The sequence below is a fragment of the Lepidochelys kempii genome, chromosome 22 (assembly GCF_965140265.1).
Source record: "Lepidochelys kempii isolate rLepKem1 chromosome 22, rLepKem1.hap2, whole genome shotgun sequence".
Lineage (NCBI taxonomy): Eukaryota > Metazoa > Chordata > Testudines > Cheloniidae > Lepidochelys > Lepidochelys kempii.
The window spans coordinates 2,641,450-2,666,196 of NC_133277.1; the positions used below are offsets into that span (position 1 = coordinate 2,641,450).

At 54.5% G+C, this 24,747-nt stretch overlaps 1 protein-coding gene across 6 annotated transcripts in view; it reads right to left on the minus strand.

Annotated features, from left to right (window-relative positions):
• ROBO3 (roundabout guidance receptor 3) overlaps positions 1-24,747 on the minus strand; it is a 147,647-nt gene that overhangs the window by 111,203 nt on the left and 11,697 nt on the right. For all 6 annotated transcript variants that reach the window (XM_073320817.1, XM_073320816.1, XM_073320818.1 and 3 more), the window contains exon 2: positions 11,106-11,432. In XM_073320817.1, the coding sequence (XP_073176918.1) occupies positions 11,106-11,432 (327 nt within the window). The remainder of the gene's footprint in view (positions 1-11,105; positions 11,433-24,747) is intronic.

Below are 24,747 nucleotides of genomic sequence, written 5' to 3' on the forward strand. Positions count from 1 at the left end.
TGGGAGGTCCTGTAAGCACTGGGAAGAGAAATTCCTGTCCAAATGAGAGAATACCTTCCAAACAAGGCTGCTGTCTGATTACAAGGCTTGGTAAGTGGCCGCGCTAGACAGTAATTCCTGCCAAAGCCCTGTCTGTGAATGCGCCAGGGGAAGACAGAGCGCTCTGGGGTGTGTGCATCACTGGTTTATTGTTATCTTCAGCCAGCTCCACAGCCCCAAATTTCAAAATCACAAGGTCAAAACATCTGAAATCCATTAGGAATTTCTAAAATTAGCCTGTCAACGCAGGGTTCCAGCCGCTGCTTCCAACACAAACGCCAATGCCCTGCGCCGGGGGAGTGACGGGCTGTCAGCACCGAGTCACGGCTCCCCCAGCCAAACTGATGGGAGGCCCCCAGAGACTGCTCCTGTCCCCCAGCTCCCTCTTCTCCTGGGGCAGCCCTGGCGGCGAGGGGGGGGGGGAAGCTGCTGCTATTTTGTTTGTTCCCCCCGCTGCCCCCTCTCCAAATTACATAAACGCCTCCTGTCTGGGTAATGGACTGAGAAGTGACACAAAAATCAATAAACAATTCCCGTTTGGAGATGGCCGGCTGCTGTTCCGAGCGGCTGCCTGGGCATCTCTGCCTGGAGCTGTCAGCATGTCCTCAGTCACTCACAGAGCCGGCGTCCCCTCCCCCATCCCCAAATCTAACCCCCTGAGCTTCCGGCGTCAGACAAAGGCCATAAGGTCAGAGGGGGCATGCTCGACTTGCCCCACCTGGGTTTTGTCCGTGCTGGCAGGGGGGGACTAGCACTGCCCGGGAAGGCAGGGGCAGTGCACTGAAGGCCGGAGCTAAGAACCCCAGCCTAGACCCAACTGCTCACTCGGGATACTAGCCGGAGCCAGATTTCCAGCTCTCTCTTCACCGGGCCACCCACGGGCTCCTTACCCTGCCCCTCCCCTCACAACAGCCCCAGCAGCTCCTGGATGCGCCTTTCCTCTGTGCTTTGTTTTTCCCGGCCTAACGAGCTCGGAGCCCATTGCCTCGAGTGAGGGTCTATCCCCCTGCCAGCAATGCACAGGGCAGGAGCCGCTGCAGCAGGCTCAGGGCGCGGCATGAATCCCAGGGCTGCTGCACTCCAAGGGACCAGTCAACACGCACTCGGAAGGGGGGCCAGTCTCTGCCTGCAGCCGCAGCCTGTCCGTCAGCATCGGGGAACTCACCTGGGCTGGGAGAGGGGGCTGCTGGCAAATCCCTCCAGCCCAGGGCTGCCCGCTGCGTCCGCTGCGGCACACAAACCAAGCTCCCAATGGCCGGACAAAAGCCACTTCTCCTGCTGTCCCGAAGGCCACCAGAGACCGCCCCCTCCCAAGCGCCCCCAGCACCCCGCTCCCTTGTCCCTGCTGGGTGCTAATCTTTGACCTCCTGCCATGGGCACAGTCCCTTGGTGCCTGTAGCCACCGGATCTCAGAGGAGGATCCCCAGCATCCCGCGATCTATCCTTCTGGAGAGCCAGGACTTCGCCCGTGCAGCCCAAACACTCGTTCCATTCACTGCTCAGATGTTGTTACGGTCACAATAAGGCCTGAGAGTTCCCAGAAGCCACGTGGCCCATCCATGTCCTGTTCACACCGTCCATGAACCCAGAGCCAGAACAAGAGTCTGAACCAGAGGCAAAACTTGTGGAAGTCAAGAGCAACAAAGATCCTTTCCTGAGCAGCAACTCATGGCATGTTTCCTATGCTACTGCTCAGAGCCCCCTGCAGGGACCAGATCAGCGCCCCACCTTGCCGGGTGCAGATGCAGAGCGAGAGATGGTCCCTCCCTGCCCAGCTCACAATCTAAATAGACAAGACACAGGACTTGGGATCCCCATTTTACAGCTAGGGAACTGAGACACACAACGATGAAGTGGCTTCTCCAAGGTCACACAGGGCGAGAGGCGGGAGCTGAACCCGGATCTCGCATCCAGAGCCTTCCCCCCAAAGCCAGCTTTCCTCTGAGACATGGCATTTGTATTTATACTGCAAACTCATCAGGCTGGGACGGTCTTACTAGATGGACCTACGGCAGGGAGCCCAGAGAGCCTCTCCAGGCACGAACCCCACAAATAGTAGTGAACTATTAACAGCCAGCAAAGAGACCAATGACAGCTGCGGGAATGGAGACTGGCTAATAAATGCCTGTGCAAACAGTTGGCTGCTGGAGACTAGTCTCCATAACAAGTCGCCTGATAGACAGACCAGCCTCAGCTATCCCCAGGAGTGCTCCAGGGGGAGGGGCTGCCCCCCCCCCAGCAGGCCTCTGGTTGTTAACGGTGCATGTTGCATTTCGCCCATCCATCAAAGATAGCAAAGGTGCCTGTTACTTGTGGCAATAAGACAGGAATGGATCCAGAGGCTTGTGCTGGGGAATGGCAGAGCGTGAAGAGTGGATGCTAAAGACAGGCTAGCAAACAGCTGTGGGAAAGGGCAGTCTGTGCTGAGCCCGGTGTTCCAGCGTCTCTAGGGGGACATCTACGCTGCAGCTGCAGGGGCCATTCACAGCTCGGGTAGCTGGACGTCTGCTCAGCCTAGAGCACTAAAAATAGCAGGGGCCCAGGCCAGCCACCCCGTACTTGCCTAGGAGCTCAGGGCAGCCGCTTGACCTGGGAATTACACCTCCTAGCTGCAGTGCAGATGTACCCTGGGCGGCCAGGGTTGTTCCTAGCACGCACAGATGCACCAACGTCCTCCAGACCCAGTGGGCCCGTTTTAACCCCCACTCTCCTTTGCCCTGAACTTTGGGAACACCCTCGCTTGGGGCTGGGCTCAGGCCAAACAGCCAGTGATTCTTAAAGCACCACCACTTAGGGTACGTCTACACTGCAAACTCCTTATGGCGTCACGTAGAGTCCGTACCCCGCACGCCCCCCAGCGCAGGTATAAATAGCAGTGTAGCCAGTGAGGCATGGCTTAGGGGAGACATGACACACCTGGGGCTTAGGCCCAGGGCACGTATCCTACACAGCTCTCTACTCGCCCGAGCAGCACCTCACCTGCGGCAGGGAATGGCTCCGGCAGCTCCCAGCCGCCTCTCCCCTGCCATGGGCCCTACATGATGCTGCCAGCAGTATGCAGAATCGACAGGCCCTCCGTTCAGGGTAGACATACCCCTGCATTTTCAAAGCAGTGGGAAAACCCCAGCGCAAACAACCAGTTCATTAGGTCTGAATAAAATCCACTTGGAGTTCTGCAAGCTTGGGGCAAAACACCAAACCCAACCCAACCCAGCTTCTTTTCAGCAGTTAAGTTACTGAAGCTTCTACCTTCAGACTCGCCAGGCAGCTTGTCCTGAATGAGAGCCCCTGAGAAAAAAGGCTTTGTTTTAAAGCTTCCTCCTCAATGAGATACTCTCTCCTAGATACTCACCCTCCAACCCACCACCGATCGGAGCCAGTACCCCCAGCTGCACTCATTCACATGACCCTCTCGTGGCTGGTCCATCAGGGGATGAGACCTACTGGTGAAAACAGGGACTCTCCCGTCACTCAAGAGGGCAGCAGGGGCCTTGCTTTTGGAGCAGAAGGTCCAGGGTTCTCAGCTCAGCTCCCCAGGGGAGCATGTGGTAGAAGAGGGACGTCTGGAACCCCCCACCTGTATCCTGCAAAGATTCATAGATTCATAGATATTTAGGTCAGAAGGGACCATTATGATCATCTAGTCTGACCTCCTGCACAATGCAGGCCACAGAATTTCACCCACCACTCCTAAAAAAGACCTCACACCTATATCTGTGCTATTGAAGTCCTCAAATTGTAGTTTGAAGACCTCAAGGAGCAGAGAATCCTCCAGCAAGTGACCCGTGCCCCATGCTACAGAGGAAGGCGAAAAACCTCCAGGGCCTTCCAATCTGCCCTGGAGGAAAATTCCTTCCCGACCCCAAATATGGCGATCAGCTAAACCCTGAGCATATGGGCAAGATTCATCAGCCAGATACTACAGAAAATTCTTTCCCGGGTAACTTGGATCTTACCCCATCTAAAAACCCATCACAGGCCATTGGGCCTATTTACCATGAATATTTAATTACCAAAACCATGTTATCCCATCATACCATCTCCTCCATAAACTTATCAAGTTTAATCTTAAAGCAAGATAGATCTTTTGCCCCCACTACTTCCCTCGGAAGGCTATTCCAAAACTTCACTCCTCTGATGGTTAGAAACCTTCGTCTAATTTCTAATCTAAATTTCCTAGTGGCCAGTTTATATCCATTTGTTCTTGTGTCCACATTGGTATTGAGTTTAAATAATTCCTCTCCCTCTCTGGTATTTATCCCTCTGATATATTTATAGAGAGCAATCATATCTCCCCTCAACCTTCTTTTAGTTAGGCTAAACAAGCCAAGCTCCCTGAGTCTCCTTTCATAAGACAAGTTTTCCATTCCTCGGATCATCCTAGTAGCCCTTCTCTGTACCTGTTCCAGTTTGAATTCATCCTTCTTAAACATGGGAGACCAGAACTGCACACAGTATTCCAGGTGAGGTCTCACCAGTGCCTTATATAACGGTACTAAAACCTCCTTATCCCTACTGGAAATACCTCTCCTGATGCATCCCAAGACGACATTAGCTTTTTTCACAGCCATATCACATTGGCAGCTCATAGTCAACCTATGATCAACCAATACTCCAAGGTCCTTTTCCTCCTCCGTTACTTCTAGTTGATGCGTCCCTAGCTTATAACTAAAATTCTTGTTATTAATCCCTAAATGCATGACCTTACACTTCTCACTATTAAATTTCATCCTATTCCTATTACTCCAGTTTACAAGGTCATCCAGATCCTCCTGTAGGGTATCCCTATCCTTCTCTAAATTAGCAATACCTCCCAGCTTTGTATCATCTGCAAACTTTATTAGCACACTCCCACTTTTTGTGCCCAGGTCAGTAATAAAAAGATTAAATAAGATTGGTCCCAAAACTGATCCTTGAGGAACTCCACTGGTAACCTCCCTCCAACTTGACAGTTCACCTTTCAGTAGGACCCGTTGTAGTCTCCCCTTTAACCAATTCCCTATCCACCTTTCAATTTTCCTATTGATGCCCATCTTATCCAATTTAACTAATAATTCCCCATGTGGCACAGTATCAAACGCCTTACTAAAATCTAAATAAATTAGATCCACTGCGTTTCCTTTATCTAAAAAATCTGTTACTCTCTCAAAGAAGGAAATCAGGTTGGTTTGGCACGATCTACCTTTTGTAAAACCATGTTGTATTTTGTCCCATTTACCATTGACTTCAATGTCCTTAACTACCTTCTCCTTCAAAATTTTTTCCAAGACCTTGCATACTACAGATGTCAAACTAACAGGCCTATAATTACTTGGATCACTTTTTTTCCCTTTCTTAAAAATAGGAACTATGTTAGCAATTCTCCAATCATATGGTACAACCCCTGAATTTACAGATTCATTAAAAATTCTTGCTAATGGGCTTGCAATTTCTTGTGCCAATTCTTTTAATATTCTTGGATGAAGATTATCTGGGCCCCCCGATTTAGCCCCATTAAGCTGTTTGAGTTTCGCTTCTACCTCAGATATGGTGATGTCTACCTCCATATCCTCATTCCCATTTATCATGCTACCATTATCCCTAAGATCCTCTTTAGTCTTATTAAAGACTGAGGCAAAGTATTTGTTTAGATATTGGGCCATGCCTAGATTATCCTTGACCTCCACTCCATCCTCAGTTTTTAGCGGTCCCACTTCTTCTTTCTTTGTTTTTTTCCTATTTATATGACTATAGAACCTTTTACTATTGGTTTTAATTCCCTTTGCAAGGTCCAACTCTACTTGACTTTTAGCCTGTCTCACTTTATCCCTACATATTCTGACCTCAATAAGGTAGCTTTCCTTACTGAAGAGAACAACTCACGCCCACGCAGCCAGGAGAGACCATGCCCTGCCCTGCAAGCAGCCAGCCAGCAGAGAGAGGCACCGCTGCATTGAAGGGAATGGGGCGTGGTGGAGCTCTGCTGCATGATGCCCATATTAAGAGCATTAGAATCCATCTATCCCAGTGCCAGGTGCTTCAGAGAGAATGAACAGAACAGGGCAATTACCAACAGATCCATCCCCAGTTGTCCAGTCCCAGCTTCTGCCAGTCAGAGGCGTAGGGACACCCAGAGCATGGGGCTGTGTCCTTGACTATCCTGGTTAATAGTCATTGATCGACCTATCACCCATGAACTTATCAAATTCTTTTTTGAACCCTGTTATACTTCTGGCCTTCAGAATGTCCCCTGGCAATGAGTTCCACAGGTTGACTGGGCACTGTGTGAAGAAGTACTTCCTTTTGTTTGTTTTAAACTGCAGTTGGTGACCCCTAGTTCTTGTGTTATGGGAAGGGATAAATAACACTTCCTTATTTACTTACTCCACCCCAGTCAGGATTTTACAGACCCGGATCACATCTCCCCTTAGGCATCTCTTCTCCAAGCTGAAAAATCCTAGCCTCTTCAATCTCTCCTCATACAGGAGCTGTTCCATACCCCTAATCATTTCTGTTGCCCTTCTCTGCACCTTTTCCAATTCTAATAGATCATTTTTGAGATGGGGTGATGAGAACGGCACACAGTATTCAAGCTATTTAGTTGGGGATTGGTCCTGCTTTGAGCAGGGGGTTGGACTAGATGACCTCCTGAGGTCCCTTCCCACCCTGATATTCTATGATTCTATGGGCGTACCGTGGATTTATATCATTGCATTATGATATTTTCTGTCTTATTATCTGTCCCCTCCCTAATATTGGGGCACTGGGGAGGAGAGGAATCTAGCTGGTTTGTAGAGCTCTGAAGGGCTCAGTCCTGGGGAGTGTGTGCTGCTCTGAGGGGCAGCTGGAGGAATCACAGCTTCATTTTACTAAGTCTCCTTTTCCTTTCTTTATTGGCAGCTTCCAGTTCCAAAGGATTTGGGTTCTACAGACTAACTGCTGGGAGCAAATCCAAGCATCTCCAAGGCCCCAAAGCTGCTGCATGCAAGTCCTTGCTAGCCTAGGAATAACTCACCCGGTGCGTTTCCTTCTCGGGAGCCTTTTATAGACCTTCCTTATTTGATGGCTGCATTTTAAACAATTACCCTGGGTGCAGCACACTCCTTCGATAGCTTTAGTCAGGCGGCAACTTCTCAGCCCAGCCAGAAATCACCTAGGCTAGTATCAGCCCTGTCTGCTTCCGAGCTCTGCTCAGGCCGGCTCCCAGCCTGTAATGTTGGTGACTCAAGGGCTTAGCAGAAATGACATTTCATTTCCTATGCTGCGGGTGACTTTACATGGCCTTGTCATAGGTAACATGGTCATTTATCTTGTGCAACCATCGCCTGGCTGGGGTTTGCGCTGTTTGTTTGCAGATCTTTGTCTCTGTAGAGCCATTAGGGAAGACAATGGGGTCAGGACACCGAGGAACAGCACAGAGGAGACTGGTTGGGAGGTCAGGGCAGATAAATACAGCCAGGGTTTCTTTGGCTGGAGGGGCACAGAGAGCTGGGAAAGACACATCACAGCCTGCCTGGAATGCAGTCTGCCATTGCCGGCTGTGGACAAAGCCGGACTAATCAGGAGTGTTTGTTCACCTCGGAGTCGGGAGCACAAAGAAACAGCTGCAGATAGGCCAGAGAAAAGAATCTGATCGCAGATATGAGTCCCTCTCTGCAGCATATGTTCTTCCAGCCAAAGGGGAGCGCATACCTGGGTTCAGAGGGACAGAGATATTTCCAAGGCGCTGGCCCATTACTGTGCTGGGGGAATTCTCGGAGGCTAATCCTGAAGGTATGTGCAAAGACCCCAAGTCAGGAGCGGGTGACTGATGGGCTGGGCTGTTCATACGCTGACAGCTCAGGAGCACAAAGGAATCTAAGCAGGAGAAACCCTTCCCCTAAACAAGGCTAAAGAGCAGAGGCTGCCTATGGCAATTAGGAGCAGATCTGCAGCTATTAGAGCAATGAGGGAAGAGCAAGCCGATCAGTAATCCACCCCAGCAGCTCCCAGGTCACCAGCAGTCAAGAGACCGACAGCCTCCAGTTTGATCTCGGACCCTGTTCCAGTGGTGCAGTGCGCCCAGCCCAGCCTAAAACAAGTGGGACCCACAAAGCAGGTCGCTGCACCAGCACCAGCAAACTAGACCTGTCAGAGGAGTCCTAGGCGCCGCCTCACCCCTGTGTCTGGGGTTAATTGTCAGTTACCCCAGTGCAAGTGAGCTGAAAACAGTCAATTGGACTGTTAAAGCCAGAGGAGCGGGGGGGCTCAGGGCACGTGCAGCTCAAACTCCATTCAGCTCACTTCCTGAAACTGATGAGGTTTCAAGCCGGCAGGGTCCTTTTAGCTTCCAGGTGCTGTCAGCTGTCATTGCCTCTCTGTGTGTATATAAAATCTGCTGCAGTTTCCACGGCATGCATCCAATGAAGTGAGCTGTAGCTCACGAAAGCTCATGCTCAAATAAATTGGTTAGTCTCTAAGGTGCCACAAGTCCTCCTTTTCTTCTCTTATCATTCACTCTCACCAAGCCCTGCTTACTCCACAGTTCCCAGGGCAAGGCCCCTGGAACCTGCACTGACGGGAGAGTCTGTACCTGCTTCGTTGAAGTTTAAACTGGATGGGGTCTGGAGAATGGAAATCAAATCAGTCAGCCTAGCAGCCGCTGTTATTGTTTTGATGCCTCCTTCTGTTTGCTTTACACAGCCCCCACTCACACTTTCAGTTTGTGGCACGGTGCATAGCTGGTGTGAACAACCCACTGAGGCATGGCAGAAGCCAGCGGCAGGGGGCCGTGGAGGGTCAGGCAGCTAGGGAGAGGTCAGGCAGCGGGACAGCTTAAGACAGTAGGAGAAATACTGGAGCTGAACGACCCTGGAACGACTCCCTTCAGGTTTCAGAGTTAACTTCCCACTGAAATGAATGGGCTCTCTGAAAGCTGTTGTTTCAGGCCGGCTGCAGACTCAGGCAGACAGCACTGCATCAGTTCACACTTGATTCCAGGCAGGATGTGAACACCCACAAAGGCCAGGAACAGATGTTTTTATAATGCAAAATGGAACAAGGCCACTCAGCGAGGAACAGATTCTGCAGCCAATCCCATGGAACACAGAGGGCTCCAACTAGCACCAGTGCAGATCTCAGGGGAACGGGGTAATGGGGTGATGTGGTGAAGGGACCCCACTTGGGTTGTGGCAGGGGTGGGGTTAAGTTTTGTCCCAAGCAGGCAAAAGGACTGATGAGGCTGCAGGACTGTAGTGGAGAAGAGCCCTGCAGACATCTGTGCTCAGGATGCCCCTGGGGAAGCATCCCTCTACTTTCCAGAGGCAGAGAGCAGGGCAGGGAGGGAGCTGTGTCTGTAAGACAGGCAGGTTCCTGCAGGAGGTTCACCCCCCATCTTACTTTTTACTGCATTTTACTTTTTCTGCAGTAAAAACAGCAGCCATGAGCTAAGTTGCAGAGAGTCACATCCTCATGTTCCATCTAAATTGCACCAAACCAGTGTATTATCAGGCTGCTATGAAGCCACTCCTGTCCTAAGAGTACCCATCACTGGGTAAAGAAACAGATCTTAAGACTTTTAAGAAAACTTTGTTTGACAGCATTCTGCCTGGCAAAGAACCACTTATCAACAGCTGTATTTGTGAAATCTCTACTATTGTTTGGCCTTTGTGGTCCCTACTTCTCTATTATTTATCTGTGTGGTCTCGGTCTGATTCTTTTATTGTTTCAGTCTGTTGCATAACTCATGAATCAACTGAAGTGGTGGGGTGTGATTGGTTAAAGAAGTGTTTTATAATGAGCTAGGATGGGTGAAAAATACCATTTTGTAGGACTTTAGTGTAAAATGACTGGTTAAGGTACGGCTAAGCAGGACCCAAATTTTAACGATATAAACTGGGGTCCAAAGGGAGGTTCTTCAGAACCTAACTTCAGAACACAGCCCAAGGTCAACACTGCAAAACCATCACACCCTGCTGACCATACTGTGCAGAAGCTGGAAGCCCAGACAAGGAGATCCTGACCGGCCACCAGGAAAAGTCTGTCTGCCTTATTAGGAGTGGTGAGCATTGTATGCTTAGCGTGTGTAGTCTGCTGATCAGCTGTTAATAAATATAGGTTAGTACTGTGTCAGGCTCTTTCACTGGTAAAAAGCCCCACAGACCCATAGAGCCCTGGGCCCACTGGGAATGGGTGTTAGCCCTGAGCCCATGGAGAGGTACAGTTGGGTCCCTTACTCCCTGAGTGCCCACAAATGTAGGGGGCTGGGAACCCTAAATTGTGCAGGTAACACCGGGAGGCCCCCTCTCCCTGGGGGTCCAGCCTATCTCCCTTTGCTGGTCTGCACTATGGGACAGAAGGCTTCCCGCTGGAAAACGAACACGGCGCAAGCAGGGCTCAGGGTTTCTCCTGAAGGGGCTGAGGCCTGCACAGCTGGGCAGAGGGTGCTGCTATGGGCTCGCTGGGGGTGCCCGTCAGCTCGGCAACTTTTGCAAGAGAATCGTACTCTGACTGCGGGGCTTGGCTGGGAATCCAGGATCGATGAATGCGGAGAAAGGCTCCAGCCCAGACACACACAGCCCAGCCTCCTCAGACCCGTGCGGCACAAAGCCAAGAGCGCTGTGTAAAGGGCCTCGCTGCGTTAACTCTTCACAGAGAGCTAGCATGGCCCTAGCCCACCATGCTCAGCGCTGAGTGCTAGCAGGAGAGGACATTACACAATCATACATTCAAACATCCCCATTGCCCGGTGCCCATAATAACCACAGCCAGCAGGGCAACACCGACCCGCCATACCAGCCAGCCGCACATGTGTCGGAAGGCACCAGCTCCCCTCTCGGCAGGAACGCACTTATCCGGCAAGGCAGCTGGCATGAGCGCACAGCAGAGCCCTGGCCAGGCTATGCTGTGCTGCCATTCAACTGCCTCTTAGCAGAGCATGTAGGAGCCAGCCCCAGCGGGAAAGTCTAACACAGCCGGCAAAGTCGTCGGGCCAAATTCTGCCCTGGAGTCCATAACATGACTTCCCACAGCCTGGGCCCTCAGCAACTCCTAGAAACAGCTCGCTCCACCCCAGAACCACCCGGGAGCTTGCTCAGAACCCCACTCACTGGCCACCTCCAGCGACGCGTTCCGGCTCACGGCCTCTCCCAGGTAGTTCCTGGCCACGCACACGTACACACCCTCGTCGGGCTTGCTCCTCCTGCCGTGGACGATGCGCAGGAAGAAGAGGGAGCCACTAGGCAGCAGCATGCGATGGGATCGCGGGTCCTCCTTGTCCGTCTCCACCCGCTCCCCATCCTTGTACCATTCGATTATCGGGGTGGGGCGCCCCTCCGCCTTGCAGTTCAGCGTCGCTGGCTCCCCCTTGGAAACGATGAGGTCGGAGGGGTGCTCGACTATCCTTGGAGAAAAGTCTTCGAGCCGAGGGCGGGAGCCTGAGAGGCAGAAGAGAGAACAGAAATCAGGGCGAGGGCTCCAGCTGGGAAGGGCAGAGCTCCCAAGGGGATTAATAGCCATGCTGCTGGGAATGGAGACAATGGCCCTCAGCAACCCTGAGCTCACAGGGCTGTGTGGCCCCCTGGCTGGAGATGGGGATGTGGCACTCCGTACCTCAAAGCAGCCCCCTGGAACCCCCATATTCACCCTGTCATACAATTATGTACATTTCATACAAACATGCCATGTAAGATAGCTTATGAAAAGTCATGATCTGTGAAACCCATTGTTCTGTCCAAATATGTATTTTCTTAGTGCGTATCGAGTTATGAGATTTTGCTGTATGGTGGTTACTGAAATGTGTTGTCATTTGCTAGTGACATGCAAAGGAGATGAACCACTCCCAGGAGGGTGTTCAATGACAATCATCAGGGGAGGTGTAATCAAGGGATTGACAATTCAATGACAGTTGCACAAGCACCACACAATGGGGACTGCTCAACTCTGTGACTCGGTTGCAGAAGACAACACCAGGGGGATAGCTCCAACCTGTTACTCTGCAAAGCCCACCAGGACAAGTCTGGGCTGGTGTTTTCCAGGCATGTGGTCAGAGAGTATAAAATAAGAGACAGTGGCATCATGCCATGGCCTTTCTCCTCCCCCACCTATGCTGGAAGCAACAAGAATGCTGGGAAGACAAAGACTTCAGCTGAGGGGACTGGTCCCAGGCTTAAGGGAGAAGCCTGTGTATTAAGAACTGTAACATCCAGTGGGCTTGATCCAAATACTGCCTAGTGCAATAAGATTTAAGATTTCGACTGTCTGCTTACCGTTTATTTTCTTTGGTAACTATCGATGACCTTTTATGCCCACCACTTATAATCACTTAAATCTATCTATCTTTCTATAGTTAATAAATCTGTTTTATATTTTACCTAAAACAGTGTGTTTTGGTTGAAGAGCTTGGGCAATCTCAGCTCAGTTTACAAAGGCTGGTGCATAACCTCTCCACATTGAGGGAGGGGTGGACTGAGTAATAAACTTATGCTGGTCAGGCTTCTGACCAGGGCAAGACAGTACAGTTCTGGGGTGTAACGCTGGGGAGCTGGGGGGATTTGGCTGGTGCCTTTCTTTGTGTGATTCACGAGTGGCTCTGGGAGCATTCATGCGAGCTAGCTGGGTGTGGGACTCCACATGCGGCTGTACTGAGTGGTAACAGCACCTGGAGGGGTTTGCTGCTTGTCACTAGCAAAGCACTGTGAGAGACAGCCCAGGCTGGAGAGTTAAGGGGGCACAGAAGCACCCCAGTTCCAGGTTGTACCCCGGAGACCCCATCGCAGGGGGCTGGGACTCCAGGAATCTACCCGGGCAGCACCGAGAACACTAAACGCCCGAGAGACAGGCTCACGCTCCCAGGGTTCTACACCATTTCCCGATGGCCTCTCTGCGCGCTGGAGTCCTGGGGCCCAAGGCCCGGGGAGCGCGTTGCTCCTTTTATCATTAGTTTCGCTTTCTGACCTATTGTCTCACTGAAGCCAAGTTCTCCTGATCCCTTCTGGGAGAACATGCTACAGCCCATACTCAGAGATGGGGAAAGGAGCTTTTCCAGCTTGGGGAAGGGGGCAGAAGGGGAGCCGCAAGGCTGGTGGGGCCAGTGCACAGGGATCCTGGGAAGAGACTGGAAGAGCAGACCACTACTGATAAGTCCTTGGGTGGCTGCCAGGAGCCCTGGTGGAAGTGAGCTGTCTGCAGCTCGTGGCTCTGGATCTATATTTAGCTCTGGCTCACACTCAGCATGGGAAACCACACCACAGCACAGGTGTGCCCAGAGGAGTCACCCTAGGAACTCAGCGTTCCAAGTACTGTCCCTGGGCTGGCTGCCCTACAGCTTCCTGCCCTTTAGAGATCAAAGCGTGAGCCTCAAAACCTTTACACCAGGACGCCGTTCTTACCACGGCAATCGTCACACCAGGAGCCCAATCATCTGCTGAGGTCAGGGCAAGCCCACAGCCAGGACAAACCCACGGGGACATTACAAGAGAGGGGCAGACAAGTCGCACGCACAAGCAGCTCGCAGATGAGCATTTCATTCAACAGCTCCAGCTCTCACTGAATCGTACTCATCTGATGCCCCAGCTCAGCCAGGCTGGAATCCAGGCTCCCCCAGCTAGCAGGGCAGTGGCTGCCTCTTATGGGCCCAACACACCGGGCTAGGCCAAGTGAATGGCCCCTCAAGGTTCACAGCCTGCTCAGCCTTCTTGCCCCGTTTGCTCCATGGCAGCAGAGAACCACACTACCCTAGTTCCCAGGAAGAGCCTAGCAAGCTGGCTGGTTGGGACATGCTCAGACAGGAGCATTTTATTCACTTTCCTGATAGGATTCATGGGGAAAGCTCTCGACTGTTCCAGACGCTTCCAGTCTCCGGCTCATGGCATAGCCACTTTGAGAGCATGCAATGCCTGCAACCTGCCCTGGAGACTGCACCCTCAGTCTTTGGCACGTCAGTCCCAGCAGAGTCACAGTCTGGACTCCGGTTAGGACGGGGCATCCCTACTACGCCGGCCCAGCTCCCTGCACGTGGCCATTGCTGTCAGAACACCGAGAACATCACGCCCAGCTCAGGGGAGAGGGAACTCAGTTGTCACGTCTAAGCTGATCAGTGAATTGGAGTCTCAGTCCAGCTTCTCTGGGGCAAGTGTCTGTAGCATGAAATTACCGTGCACCTGGCACCGGTGCTCAAGTCTCAGCAGATAGGCAAGAAGCAAATGGCTCATGGAGAGTGCGGTGGGGTGGGCAGGGAGGCAGTGGGGGAGGGGAGTTCACACGCCACCAGGCCTTGCTACAAGTCTGCACTGGGGCAGCCAGCGGATGTCAGACCCACAGCGCGTGATCTGCTCCTCACCACTTGAAAGGTCCCTTAGGGGGCATCTGCAGAGGGATGAGAGATGCTGGGATCCAGGGGTGCCGGAATGGGGTGGCAGGGGGCCATGCTCCCCCCACTTTTAGGATGCTTCCGCCGCTCCTGCTGGGATCCTCATCTCCCCACAAAAGGAGAAATTATTGTTTTTATTTAACGTTAACCCCCGATTACTATCAAGGAATAATTACCCTGAAAGTTCAGCGCTGCCGGGCTGATGACCGTGTGTGACAGCAGCAGCAGGAGAAGGGACAGGGAGAACCTGGCAGGGCTGTGGTAACCATCAGCCAAAAACCCCAAGAAAATGCCTTTTCTGCCCACCTCGCCAGAGACCTCGGTGCCCCACCCCCTGCCTCGGGGCTGGCCCAGACTTCTGGCATCCACACCACTAGCCATGCCTTCCTGCTGAGACCTTGTCAGTCAAACAGACACATTCGCAGGAGGTATCTGGGCAGCTGGCTAAGGCACCGCAGAGGGGCGGTTCTCCGGGATCCCGCCCTGCCCGAGTGCTGCCCACGCACCTAAGCAACATGCCGTCTGTTGGGTCCCCTTTGTGTCACGTGACACCAGGCGACGTGGCACGTCACACGCGGGTGCCTCACCATGTGGGGTGTGCCCCGTTCGCCAGACAGCTGTGCAACCGGAGTAGAAGAGCCCAAGGGGCGCTGCAGACCGTGCGAATCCTGTGAGTCAGCGATTATGAGCCCACCCCGTAGACGCTTTCAGCACCTTAGACAGAGCATTGCACAGCGCAGCATCACTATCTGACTCTGCAGCCACTTCCTTCCTGCACCTCCCAGCCGCCCAAGGCTGAGACAGTGAACAGCTCTGGTCCCCGCCCCCGCCGGAAGTGCAGAGCTAGCTAGGAGTGCATGGAGATTCACTGAGGGCAAGGACTTAGGGCAGACACCTTTTAACACCCCATTCCCTCCACCTTCTCCTGGCTCACCACAAGCAATGCCAACGGCCTGTGAGCATCCCCAGCCGGGCCCATGGATTACAACGCCGGGGCCAGAAGGGCTCCGCTGACCCTAAACAAGCTGTATCCCTGGCCACGTGAATCGGCCAGGGTTTTTGGCCTGGTGTTTTTGGTCTGGTGAACTGGCCTGGTGTTTTTAAAGGAACATCAACCACCTAACACAACCAGTCACGTTGCTGTCTGCAAAGCCTGCCCCTGCTATTCTTGCATTGGAGTAATGCCTAGGAACTCCAGCCATGGACCAGGCCCCCTGTGCCAGGCATGGAGGGTCACAGGGAACACCTGACAGGGCTGTACTGGTGAGAGACAGACAGCTCTTAACTCATCTGCTTTGCTCGCGCTGGGCATTAGGAAGCAGCATGCGTGGAACTGGGGTACTATCTGCCCTGTCTAGCCAGTTTCTTCCTCATCTACTCACCCCGCACTAGGAGCCAAGAGACCCTGCTGAGCAGAGAAGGACTTCTGTGGACACGATCTGGGACAGGCTGTTTAAAGGGGCTCTATCAGAAAGTGTGTTTGTACATGAGTCCGTTTAAAAGAGCCTCAAGACATCCGAGGGCCCGCGGCCCTGTCGACACCAGGCTCCTGTTCAGGGACTCCCATGCCAGGGCCCCGGCTCAGAAACAATTGGCTGGCTGGAAATGTCTCCAGAGTCTGCAGGCAGCCTGGTCCCCAGTCGGGCTGTGGAACAGCCATCACCTGGAGCCCCACTGGGTCCCTCCCATAGATGTCAGCTGAGGGTCTCCGGCTCATCCCCACAGCTCGTCCCCTCCTCAGCATCCCACCCCCCGAGCCCCGATCCATTAACACCAAGCCCTGCTCCCTCCCTGCTCATGGGCCCCTTATGGTGAGATGGCCCATTCCCTCCTCTGCCCTGAAAGCGCCCGCTGCACTCTGTGGGACACCAGCCCGTACCAGCCAGCCTGCTGCTTGTGTCTCCGAGCTGCTTCTGCAGCCACAGGGGCTCCGCTCTGATTCTTCCTCCTGGCAGCCCTGCAGAGTCCGCCTCAAGCCCGCCAAATCATCAGCTGGCTAAAGCATGGTGGGGCATTGCTAGGTGGGCGTGCGCAGCCTAGACTGCCAGCTCTTTGGCAAGGTCTGCATCAACCCCAGCAGCTGCACAGAGCTCAGCACGAAGGGTCGCACTCCAGCGGGGAACCCTGGGGATACTGTAATACACGTGAAAACCAAAGAGCCCCTGCGACTGCCATCCCAAGCTGCATCCATGCAGCCCTGAGAACCCCTAGGGGAGCTGTTAACTCAGCTCGCGGTTTTGAGCCCAGTTCTGCCCTCAGCCCCCCCCCAAACCCCACTGAAGACAGGGAGATAGCCAAGGCGTACCTGAGAGCTGAGCCTGCCCCTGGTGAAGATGCAGCATCACTATCTGACTCTGCAGCCACTTCCTTCCTGCACCTCCCACCCCACAGAGGAACTGTGAGCCAGAGCCCCAGCCCAGTTTGTGGTGCTGACCCATGGACAGAGCACGTCTGACCTGGAGTCACCAGCAGTGAGCTGTCAGCTCCCATCTCGGCTACCGACTGGCCAGCTCACACCAGGGAAGCGTTAGATTCTCTGCCTGGGTCACTGGGGAAGGGGCGGGGCATTCAATCACCTTAAAACAACCAGATTGAGAAGGGCACCCTTGGGCCCATGTAGACGGAGGAGCAGAGACACAGATCCACAGAGTGAAACCGCCCTCTAGCCGGCACCAGGGCAGGCTGCAGCCCCCGCAGTGTTCAGCAGCAATCCACGTTTTGCTGACCTGCCCCAATTCCAACACTCAGCGTTAACTCCAGAGAACCTGGACCCCCTCATTTTTATTGTTAATTCTGTACATTACGGGAGTGCCCAGACAGTCCCTTCTGATCTAGGGTCAGATTTCCAGGAGCTCCCAGGCTCCTCAGAACAGGTCTCATTGATCCACATGCTCCAAGTGACTCGGGGACTTCGGAATATCCCATCCTAACTAGACAAGTCAGACAAAGTGGGAGGGATGGGAAGGGACTTGCCCAAGGTCAGTTGCAGAGAAGACAATGAAACCCAGGCCTCCGACGAGCCAGCTCAGTCAACAACTCCTCATTCTCCCCTCTGCTCCCCCCCCCATGCCTGCTGACATCCCCTTCCTTACTCTAGGCCCCTTCCTTCCTGATCCTCTCCCCACCCCCCACTTTTCTCTATTTCCTCTGTTCCTGAGTGCCCTCCTGCTCCCAGATCTCATATCCTTCCACCAGAGCCCACAGCAGCCTGAAAAACATCCCCAGAATCTGCTTGGAAACGAAATGGCTGTGAAACCCACAGTCACTGACTGCCTTGCCTTTGGGGGCCTGCCAGCACCTCCCAGCTGCGCTGGCATCTCACCGGCAAACGGCAGCCAAGGCACTTGCCAACCACACAGCCCCAGGGACACCCCCAGGATGGGACTGGGCTCTGCGTCTCTCATGGCAAGAGAGAGCACTAGCTTTCCTACTGTCCCATGCTGGAAGGAGAAGCTGGTGTCTGCAGCTGTGCCAAGCCATCATCCTCAGCAGTTCGCCATATGTTTATTCAACCAGCCGGTCCATAGGGAGCGTGTCCCTCCACCTGTGCGTCACGCGGCTCCCCCAGGAGCACGTTACATGCCTCTCACAACACACAAAAGACACCACATTGATTGAGCACCAACGTTCTCGGGGCTGGGCAAGATGCAGCCTTAAAGCCAGGCCCCAGGCTAGTGAGCTGGGCCCCTGGGGAAGGGCAGTGCTCGCACTGTGCATTAATGCTGTCACTGACGAGGGCACGCTGCCGACTCATGGCCCAGATACGCCAGGTTAATAAACTATTTATAGATGTTTTAATAAACGGTTCATCAGTGGTGAGAGTCCAACAGGCTGCTTATAGCTTTCTAGAGCACATCCTACTGCTCACCTCTGCGCTTGAAAAGAGCTCTCAGCCGTGCATGAACCCTTTCTAAACAGAGCCTTAGTACAGTGTGGGTGCTAACCCCCTTCACAGGACACCCCAGAAGGAGGGACTGTTCGGAGGGGACTGGAACAAGCTGGGGAAGCAGTGGGGTTTGCCTAGTGACATATTCACCCAGTAAGTTGCTCTAGCAATAGCATTCTGGCTCCTAAAGTTTTTGGCTTCACATATTGGATCTGGGAGGAGGGAAGCAGGCATGTTTCTAGCCACCAGCCCTGCAGACTCAGCCAGGCATCTGAGAGTCATGCTGGGCTTTCTCCTGCTCCAGCATCCTCACCAGCAGGAAGGGAGCCGCAGCGAGAATTACGCTCCAGCCCCGTGGGACCCATCGGCTCAGAATGATGCCCTCTGCTATGATGGCTGGAGGCACGGAGATCCCCTAGGGCTGCATCCAGCCTGCAAAGCCTCTCATACCGGTGGAGAGAACGTGCGAGGAGGAGAGCGCCCAGTGTGACTCTCCGAGCCTGGCAGAGAGCGCAGGGCCAGCAGCTACACAAGCCCTGCAGGCTGCTTCTGCACTCGGCCCAGAGAGACAGACAAGCTTTGGGAATAGCCGAGAACCAGCCTTTAATACTCATTTTCTGCTTCAAGCTCAAGTGTGTTTGTTGCCACTTCTCCTGCCCGACAAGGAGCCTGTTCACAAGCTCACTGACACAAGGCCCCTGCGGAAACACCAGACAGCTGGGAGGTGCGGGGCTCGGGGTTGGGGGTGGTCTAATTTTCAAACCCTGGAGCAGCACAATCCTGACAATTGCCTCTAACTTCTGCTGCTAATAACAGACCAGAACAAACCCAGGGAGAGAGAAAGGAGGGCCAGGAAATAGGAAGCAGATGCAGATTTGAGGGCTTTGAGAAGAACAGCTTCTGCCAGACGGAGTCGGTAACGTCACAGTTCTACCGTGAAGCGGCTGCACGTGGGATACATTAGCATTGCTCTTCAAGTCACATCACCCTGGACAAATTAATTCAAGCAGGCCTGCACCGGAAGATGGCCACGTGGAGTGAAAACTGCAGGGAGGGTCCTGCAGGAAGCAGCGGTCGGTCGTTTGCGCACTGTATGTCACAGACAGGGAGGGGAGCAAACGGCCGTCTGATACCATCTGGAGGCAGTAGCTCCTTTTACATGGCCCACCTCCCCCACACAGCCCAGTGCCCGGGTGGGTTCTTCATATTCTATTCGTTGCGGAATGAGCAAAAGACAACAGAGGTGAAGTGGGAGGAGCTGCGGAAACTTGTGAGGTGGATGAAGTAGCACAGGGACCCGGAGAGATTAGAAACACAGCTCCCACCAGGGAGAAAGCAACCAAGGCCTCTGCGGAAAGCATCGGACCCACAGTCCGTGGGCAGGAGAAGCCAGGTACAAGGGGAAGCCAGCACAGCAGACAGACAGGTAGGGCATGGCAGGGACACGATGGGAACCTACAGGCATTTCAGCAGTGCTAAGGCCAAGGGCAGAAGGATCAGTTAGGGTAAGAGTTGGGAGTAACATGGTTCACACTAAGACACTGGAAAAAACGCCCTGAAAGCGAGATGCATCAGGCAGCAGCATCCCCTCCAGGAGGAGGTGGTCAGAGCCCCACAGCTTGGGGCGTTCAGAAGCAGACTGGCCAGAGGCAGGGAAGAGCACCGCACTAGCCCTGCAGGACTGTCGGACCTCACAGTCCCCACTGAGCATGGACCAGAACCGCCCCCCCCGGGCACTGCCAGATCCCACAGCAGCTCTGCGGGGCTGGCCCATGCCGTCAGGGCTAGCTCCGAATGCTGCACTAGCCCCATTTCGCCTCTGTCTGCTTCCAGCGGCCCCAGATGCGGTGAATCCTCCTGCAGCGCTTGGCACAGGTGTGCACAGGGGACAGACGAGCCAAGCTCCGGGAGAATGCATGGCACCTGGGCCCCGCCCTTCCTGCTCCCTCTCTCAGGCACACAGCGCTTGGCTTCAGCCTGCCATTCTCCTTGGCACGTGAGCCAGGCCCCAGCCCCTCGTCCAGCGCTGAACTGTCGGGCCCGGCTGACAGCGTCAGAGAGGGCTCCCAGCTGCGGAGAGCAGAGGCACCCCGCTGCTCCCGCCTCCCTCAGCGGGTCAGATGCCGGACGCGGCCCTCCAGCTGGGAATACAGGAAACAAAAGCGCCCCCATCCCCCTGCACCACGGCAAGGCCAAGGCTAAATATTTACTTAAAGCATTTTTGCTTTGTGAGGTCACGGGGCCGGCCTGTCCCTGCTCTGGGCTGGTGTCTCCCCCCAGGCACACCCAGGCAGAGGCAGGGCAGCCCCACTCGTGCGCTGAGCTGCCTGCTTGGAACAGCCCAATACTGCAGCTGCCCTGCTCACAGCCTCGGCTCAGCTGCACAACTCACACCGCACCTGCCTCCAGAGCCTCTCCCACGCCCAGCCTCGCCCACCCCGTCCGGGCTGGGACCCTTCCTTCGCCAGCACAGCAAGGCCCTGGGCAGCCGAGGGGCCGTATGCACGCTGCCAAGCACCAGTGACCGCAGAGTCCCTGGAGGCTGCATGGCTTGAGCAGAGCCACTGAGTCATACCAACAAGGAGCTGAAAAATAAACTGGCTCCAATTTAAAATGACGACAACCCACACGAAGGCCTAAACTTACCACAGCCCACCAAAATCATCTCAACCGTATGCTGCTGCAATTGGCCTGCCTCAAATTTCACTGCGTTAAAAGGGAGCTGCTTTCTGAAATACACACCGCACGGGGGGGACCCGCAGGCATTATCCTGTTGCAGCGGCACGAAGGGCAGCGAGCAGCGGTATTTTCAGCAGGCTTTACACGCGCCTGCACTGGCAGGGGGGGTTTCCAGAAGTGAGTGCCTCCCCAGTCCGTTGTGCAGAAATGCTTTTTCCTGAATTGGCCGAGCTCACGAGCTGCTATGCTCAACTGGACGACACACCTTGTGAGCAAAAGAGAAGGTTTGACTAATTAAATCCCGGGTGCCTTTCCCTCCCCCAGCCAGATGCTAACAAGCCAGCAGTGTCTGCCTGCAGCATCCCAGCCTGTGGGTTCTGGTGACTCCCAGATATCCCAGAGTTGGTGTTAGATCCCTATAGAGAGGGGACCTCGAGTGTGGGCTGAGCAGACCTGAGGGAGGAGCCTGGGGAGAAGGGCTGAGCTTAGCTTGGTTTGTTTATTGCTCACTTGGGGGTGAGGCCACACTCCAAACAGGCCAGCGTCAGGCACAGGCCTTGGGCGCTCGTTCTGGAGGAATGCCTCTGAGACACACCAGCCTGGCAGTGTCCTCGCCCTCCAAGCAGCTGCCATCTCCCGCAGGACCTGGTGCAGCAGCACAGCCCTGGCCTGGCCATGCAGCTTCGGGGAAGTCTGCTCCTTTAATGATGCCCTCCTCCCACTATGAGTAGGGCTGCAGCCCAGCTGCTGTCCCCTCCCCGCAAAAGTGTGTTTGGGGGAGCGGAATGATCCAAGGGCAGCAACATATTCAGCCCCAGCCCAGACTTCACACAGCAAGGAGGCATCACCTGCCCACCGACACATGCAGGCCAGTGCCCGGCTCTACCCCGGGCTGTTCCCATCAGCAGCCGAGAGACCAGGCTGCCAGCTAGAGCAGTCACAGCCACTCCCATGCCCCACCCTACAGCCCTTGCACCTGACCCCGCTCTGGATCCTCCTGTGCCCCAGATCACAGCCTGCTTCTCTCCTGCGCCCCGGCAATCCCAGTCTGGCAGCCCTGAGGCTGGCTGGGAGGGTCATTCACTCCTGGGAGCTGCAGTTCAGCCTGTCCCGCTCGGAATGGGAATTTCCTTGTGGCTTCTAGTTCAGATTTCCCGTAACCCCCCCAAAGGCCTCCTGAGAACCCAGGGCCGCCGTCTGCCTGCAGGAGGCACTGCACAGCGCGGGTTACGCTGCCATCATGAACCCCCTGCAGGGCTCCCGGAGACACCTTCAGGCTGCCACTGATACTGGAACAGCAGCTTCCCTGCGTCATGGGCGATCAAGTGCTGCCGGAAACCTCCAGCAAATCCGGGATAAACCCAACGGTGAGAGGGAGAATTACAGAGCACCTCCCTTTCCTCCTCAAGAGCGATTAGAGGCCGAGCAGCTGTGTCCAAAGAGACCTGGCAGGATTAGGGCTTCGTGGCACCACCGCCACCGATGGGAGCTGGGCGCGGATAACAGGCAGACGCAGTGGGCCAAAAATCACTGCCAATGTCAATAAGCAGAGCTGGGCCATGGAGGGGCAGCGTGCCAGGAATGAGCCAGCTGTCAGGGTGCCCAGGACAAAGCCTTGAGGGCATGGCTCCAGACCCCGAACACAACTGTGTCCCAGCTCTCCCACTGGGGCTTCCCGAACACGCTGGCTGCCTCAGGGCCCTGCTAAGGTGCTATGGAGGGACCCTGCAGGTCACCGGTTTGAATCCAGCCCAGCCAGGATTAGACGCTGTTCCCATCTGACCGATGCTGGGTGGCCCTGAGATGAGATGAGTTTGGTGGTTCTCAGGCCCAGCTCCCATGTCACAAACTCCCCATCGCGCTTTGCTGAGACAGTCAGATAGCGAGCAGAGGCCAAGAGATGCCTGAGCCATGGAGAGTGCACCACCCATCACCCCAGTATCCCCCAATCAGGGGTGACGCCGGCTGGAAGGGCTGGGTCTGTGGGGTGACCAGAGAGCTGTCAGACAGGCACCTCTCAGCAGCACTCCTTCACCATCCTGGCCCGTGAGGGCTGTGGCTATCCAAATAGCCAAGTTAGCTCAAATTAAGCCTGGGTGAAGGTTAGAGATCCACTGGCACTTTAATCACAAAGAGGAATCAGGACTCTCCAGGGTGACCTGGCTCAGGGCCGCTCTCAAGGCATGGCCGACCCCGCTCAGCCCCAGCTCTCCCGCTCCTGTCAGACAGACTCAGGACGGCCCAGCAGCTGGTGAGAAGCTGGGCAGCTGGGACAGCAGAGAGCCCCGGGTGGAGACTCCGACGTGCTTCTCTGGAGCTTTGGTGAGGATGTAACTGGCTATTTTGCTGCTTCAGCCCTTTCAGCGATTACTGGGTTTGCAAAGAGAAGCCACATTCCAGCAGGGGCATCGCCTACCTGGCAGCTGTTTATAATCTCCTCCCCGCCGAGGAGTTCAGGATCGCCTGGATCCTTTACTCCGCCTTAGAGTTCACAGATTGCCAGGGAGGAGGGTCCGTCGCCAGGCTGAAGAAGTGACTTTCCCCCTTTCACACACCCAGAGACAGCGCGAACGTCACCCTGGAACCCCGACTCAGGGCAGCAACTGCAGTCGCTGGGCACAGGAACTAGTGACGCTCTGCTAGCAGCTCTCTTCCCTCAGACCAGACACCGTATTACCGCAGCATCTAGGCTCCAGCTGTGAGCAGGGGCTCATTGGGTATGGTGCTGCACAGACAGAGAAAGAGCCAAGCCCTGCTCCAAATTGCTGGTGATCTAAATAGACAAGACAAAGGGTGGGAGAAAGGAAGGTTGGCTCTTCCCAGCCAGATGGGCACCGAGACACAAAGAGACTAAGTGACTTGACCAGGGTCCCACAGAGAGTCTGTGGCAGAGCTAGGCATCAACAGCAGGTCTCCTGGGTCCCAGTCCAGTGGGAGACACCTTGCTCCCTCATGTAGCACCTGGGCTCCACGCTGCCTTCTCTTAAAGAGACTCACCTGGAGAGAGGAAGCTGAGGGCACATTTGCAAAGCAGCCAAATTGTCACTGCACGGTCCTACACAAGCCGTTTCAAGGTGACAGGGAGAAGAACAGGTTTCCAATTAGCCACATGTGGGAGCCATTAGGATCCCAGAAGGCTATAAACGTACCTGCCATAGTTTGCAAAGTTCGATAGTGATGAAACTGCTGCCGTTGCTGGTCACAGAGACCCAGACGGAAGCAAAGTTCTCGTTAACAGAACGACGCCCTTTCAAACACGCGCAGCTACGGCAAGAGAGGCAGGCCTGCTCCCAGCGGGGCTAGCTGCTGGAGCCAGCGGCTTGCACTCTGTGACTGTCCAATTAGCATCCCAAGTAGGAGGCTCTCGCACTGCTCCTCCTCCAGCCAACCTTTCGCTCCACTAATGAACTCTGCCAGCCGTTCAGAATCGCTAGCACAAAACAGTCTGTCTGAAGGTTTCCCTTCGGCAGCGTCCATGCAAACTCTCGGACAACGGCATCTCAAAGCAACAGCAAGGACTGTCAGCTCTACCGAGTTATGGGATTCGCCTGGGCTACTCCAACAGCAGAACCAGCTGACACCGGAGCACACATCCCCCTGCGTCACCTGGAGTCTTTGCATCAGACTGGGTGAACAGAGCCAGAAGGGAACAAGCACCGGGGGCAGGACTGCTGCAGGAATCAGGAGGTCAGACGGGATGATCAGAAAGGCTTAAAAAAAAAAAATCTATGGATCTACAAAATAACCAGAACGGGCAAGTGATTTTAGTAACAGCCCCAGATTACAGCGAGGCCCCATTAGCTTCCCAGGCTTCCGC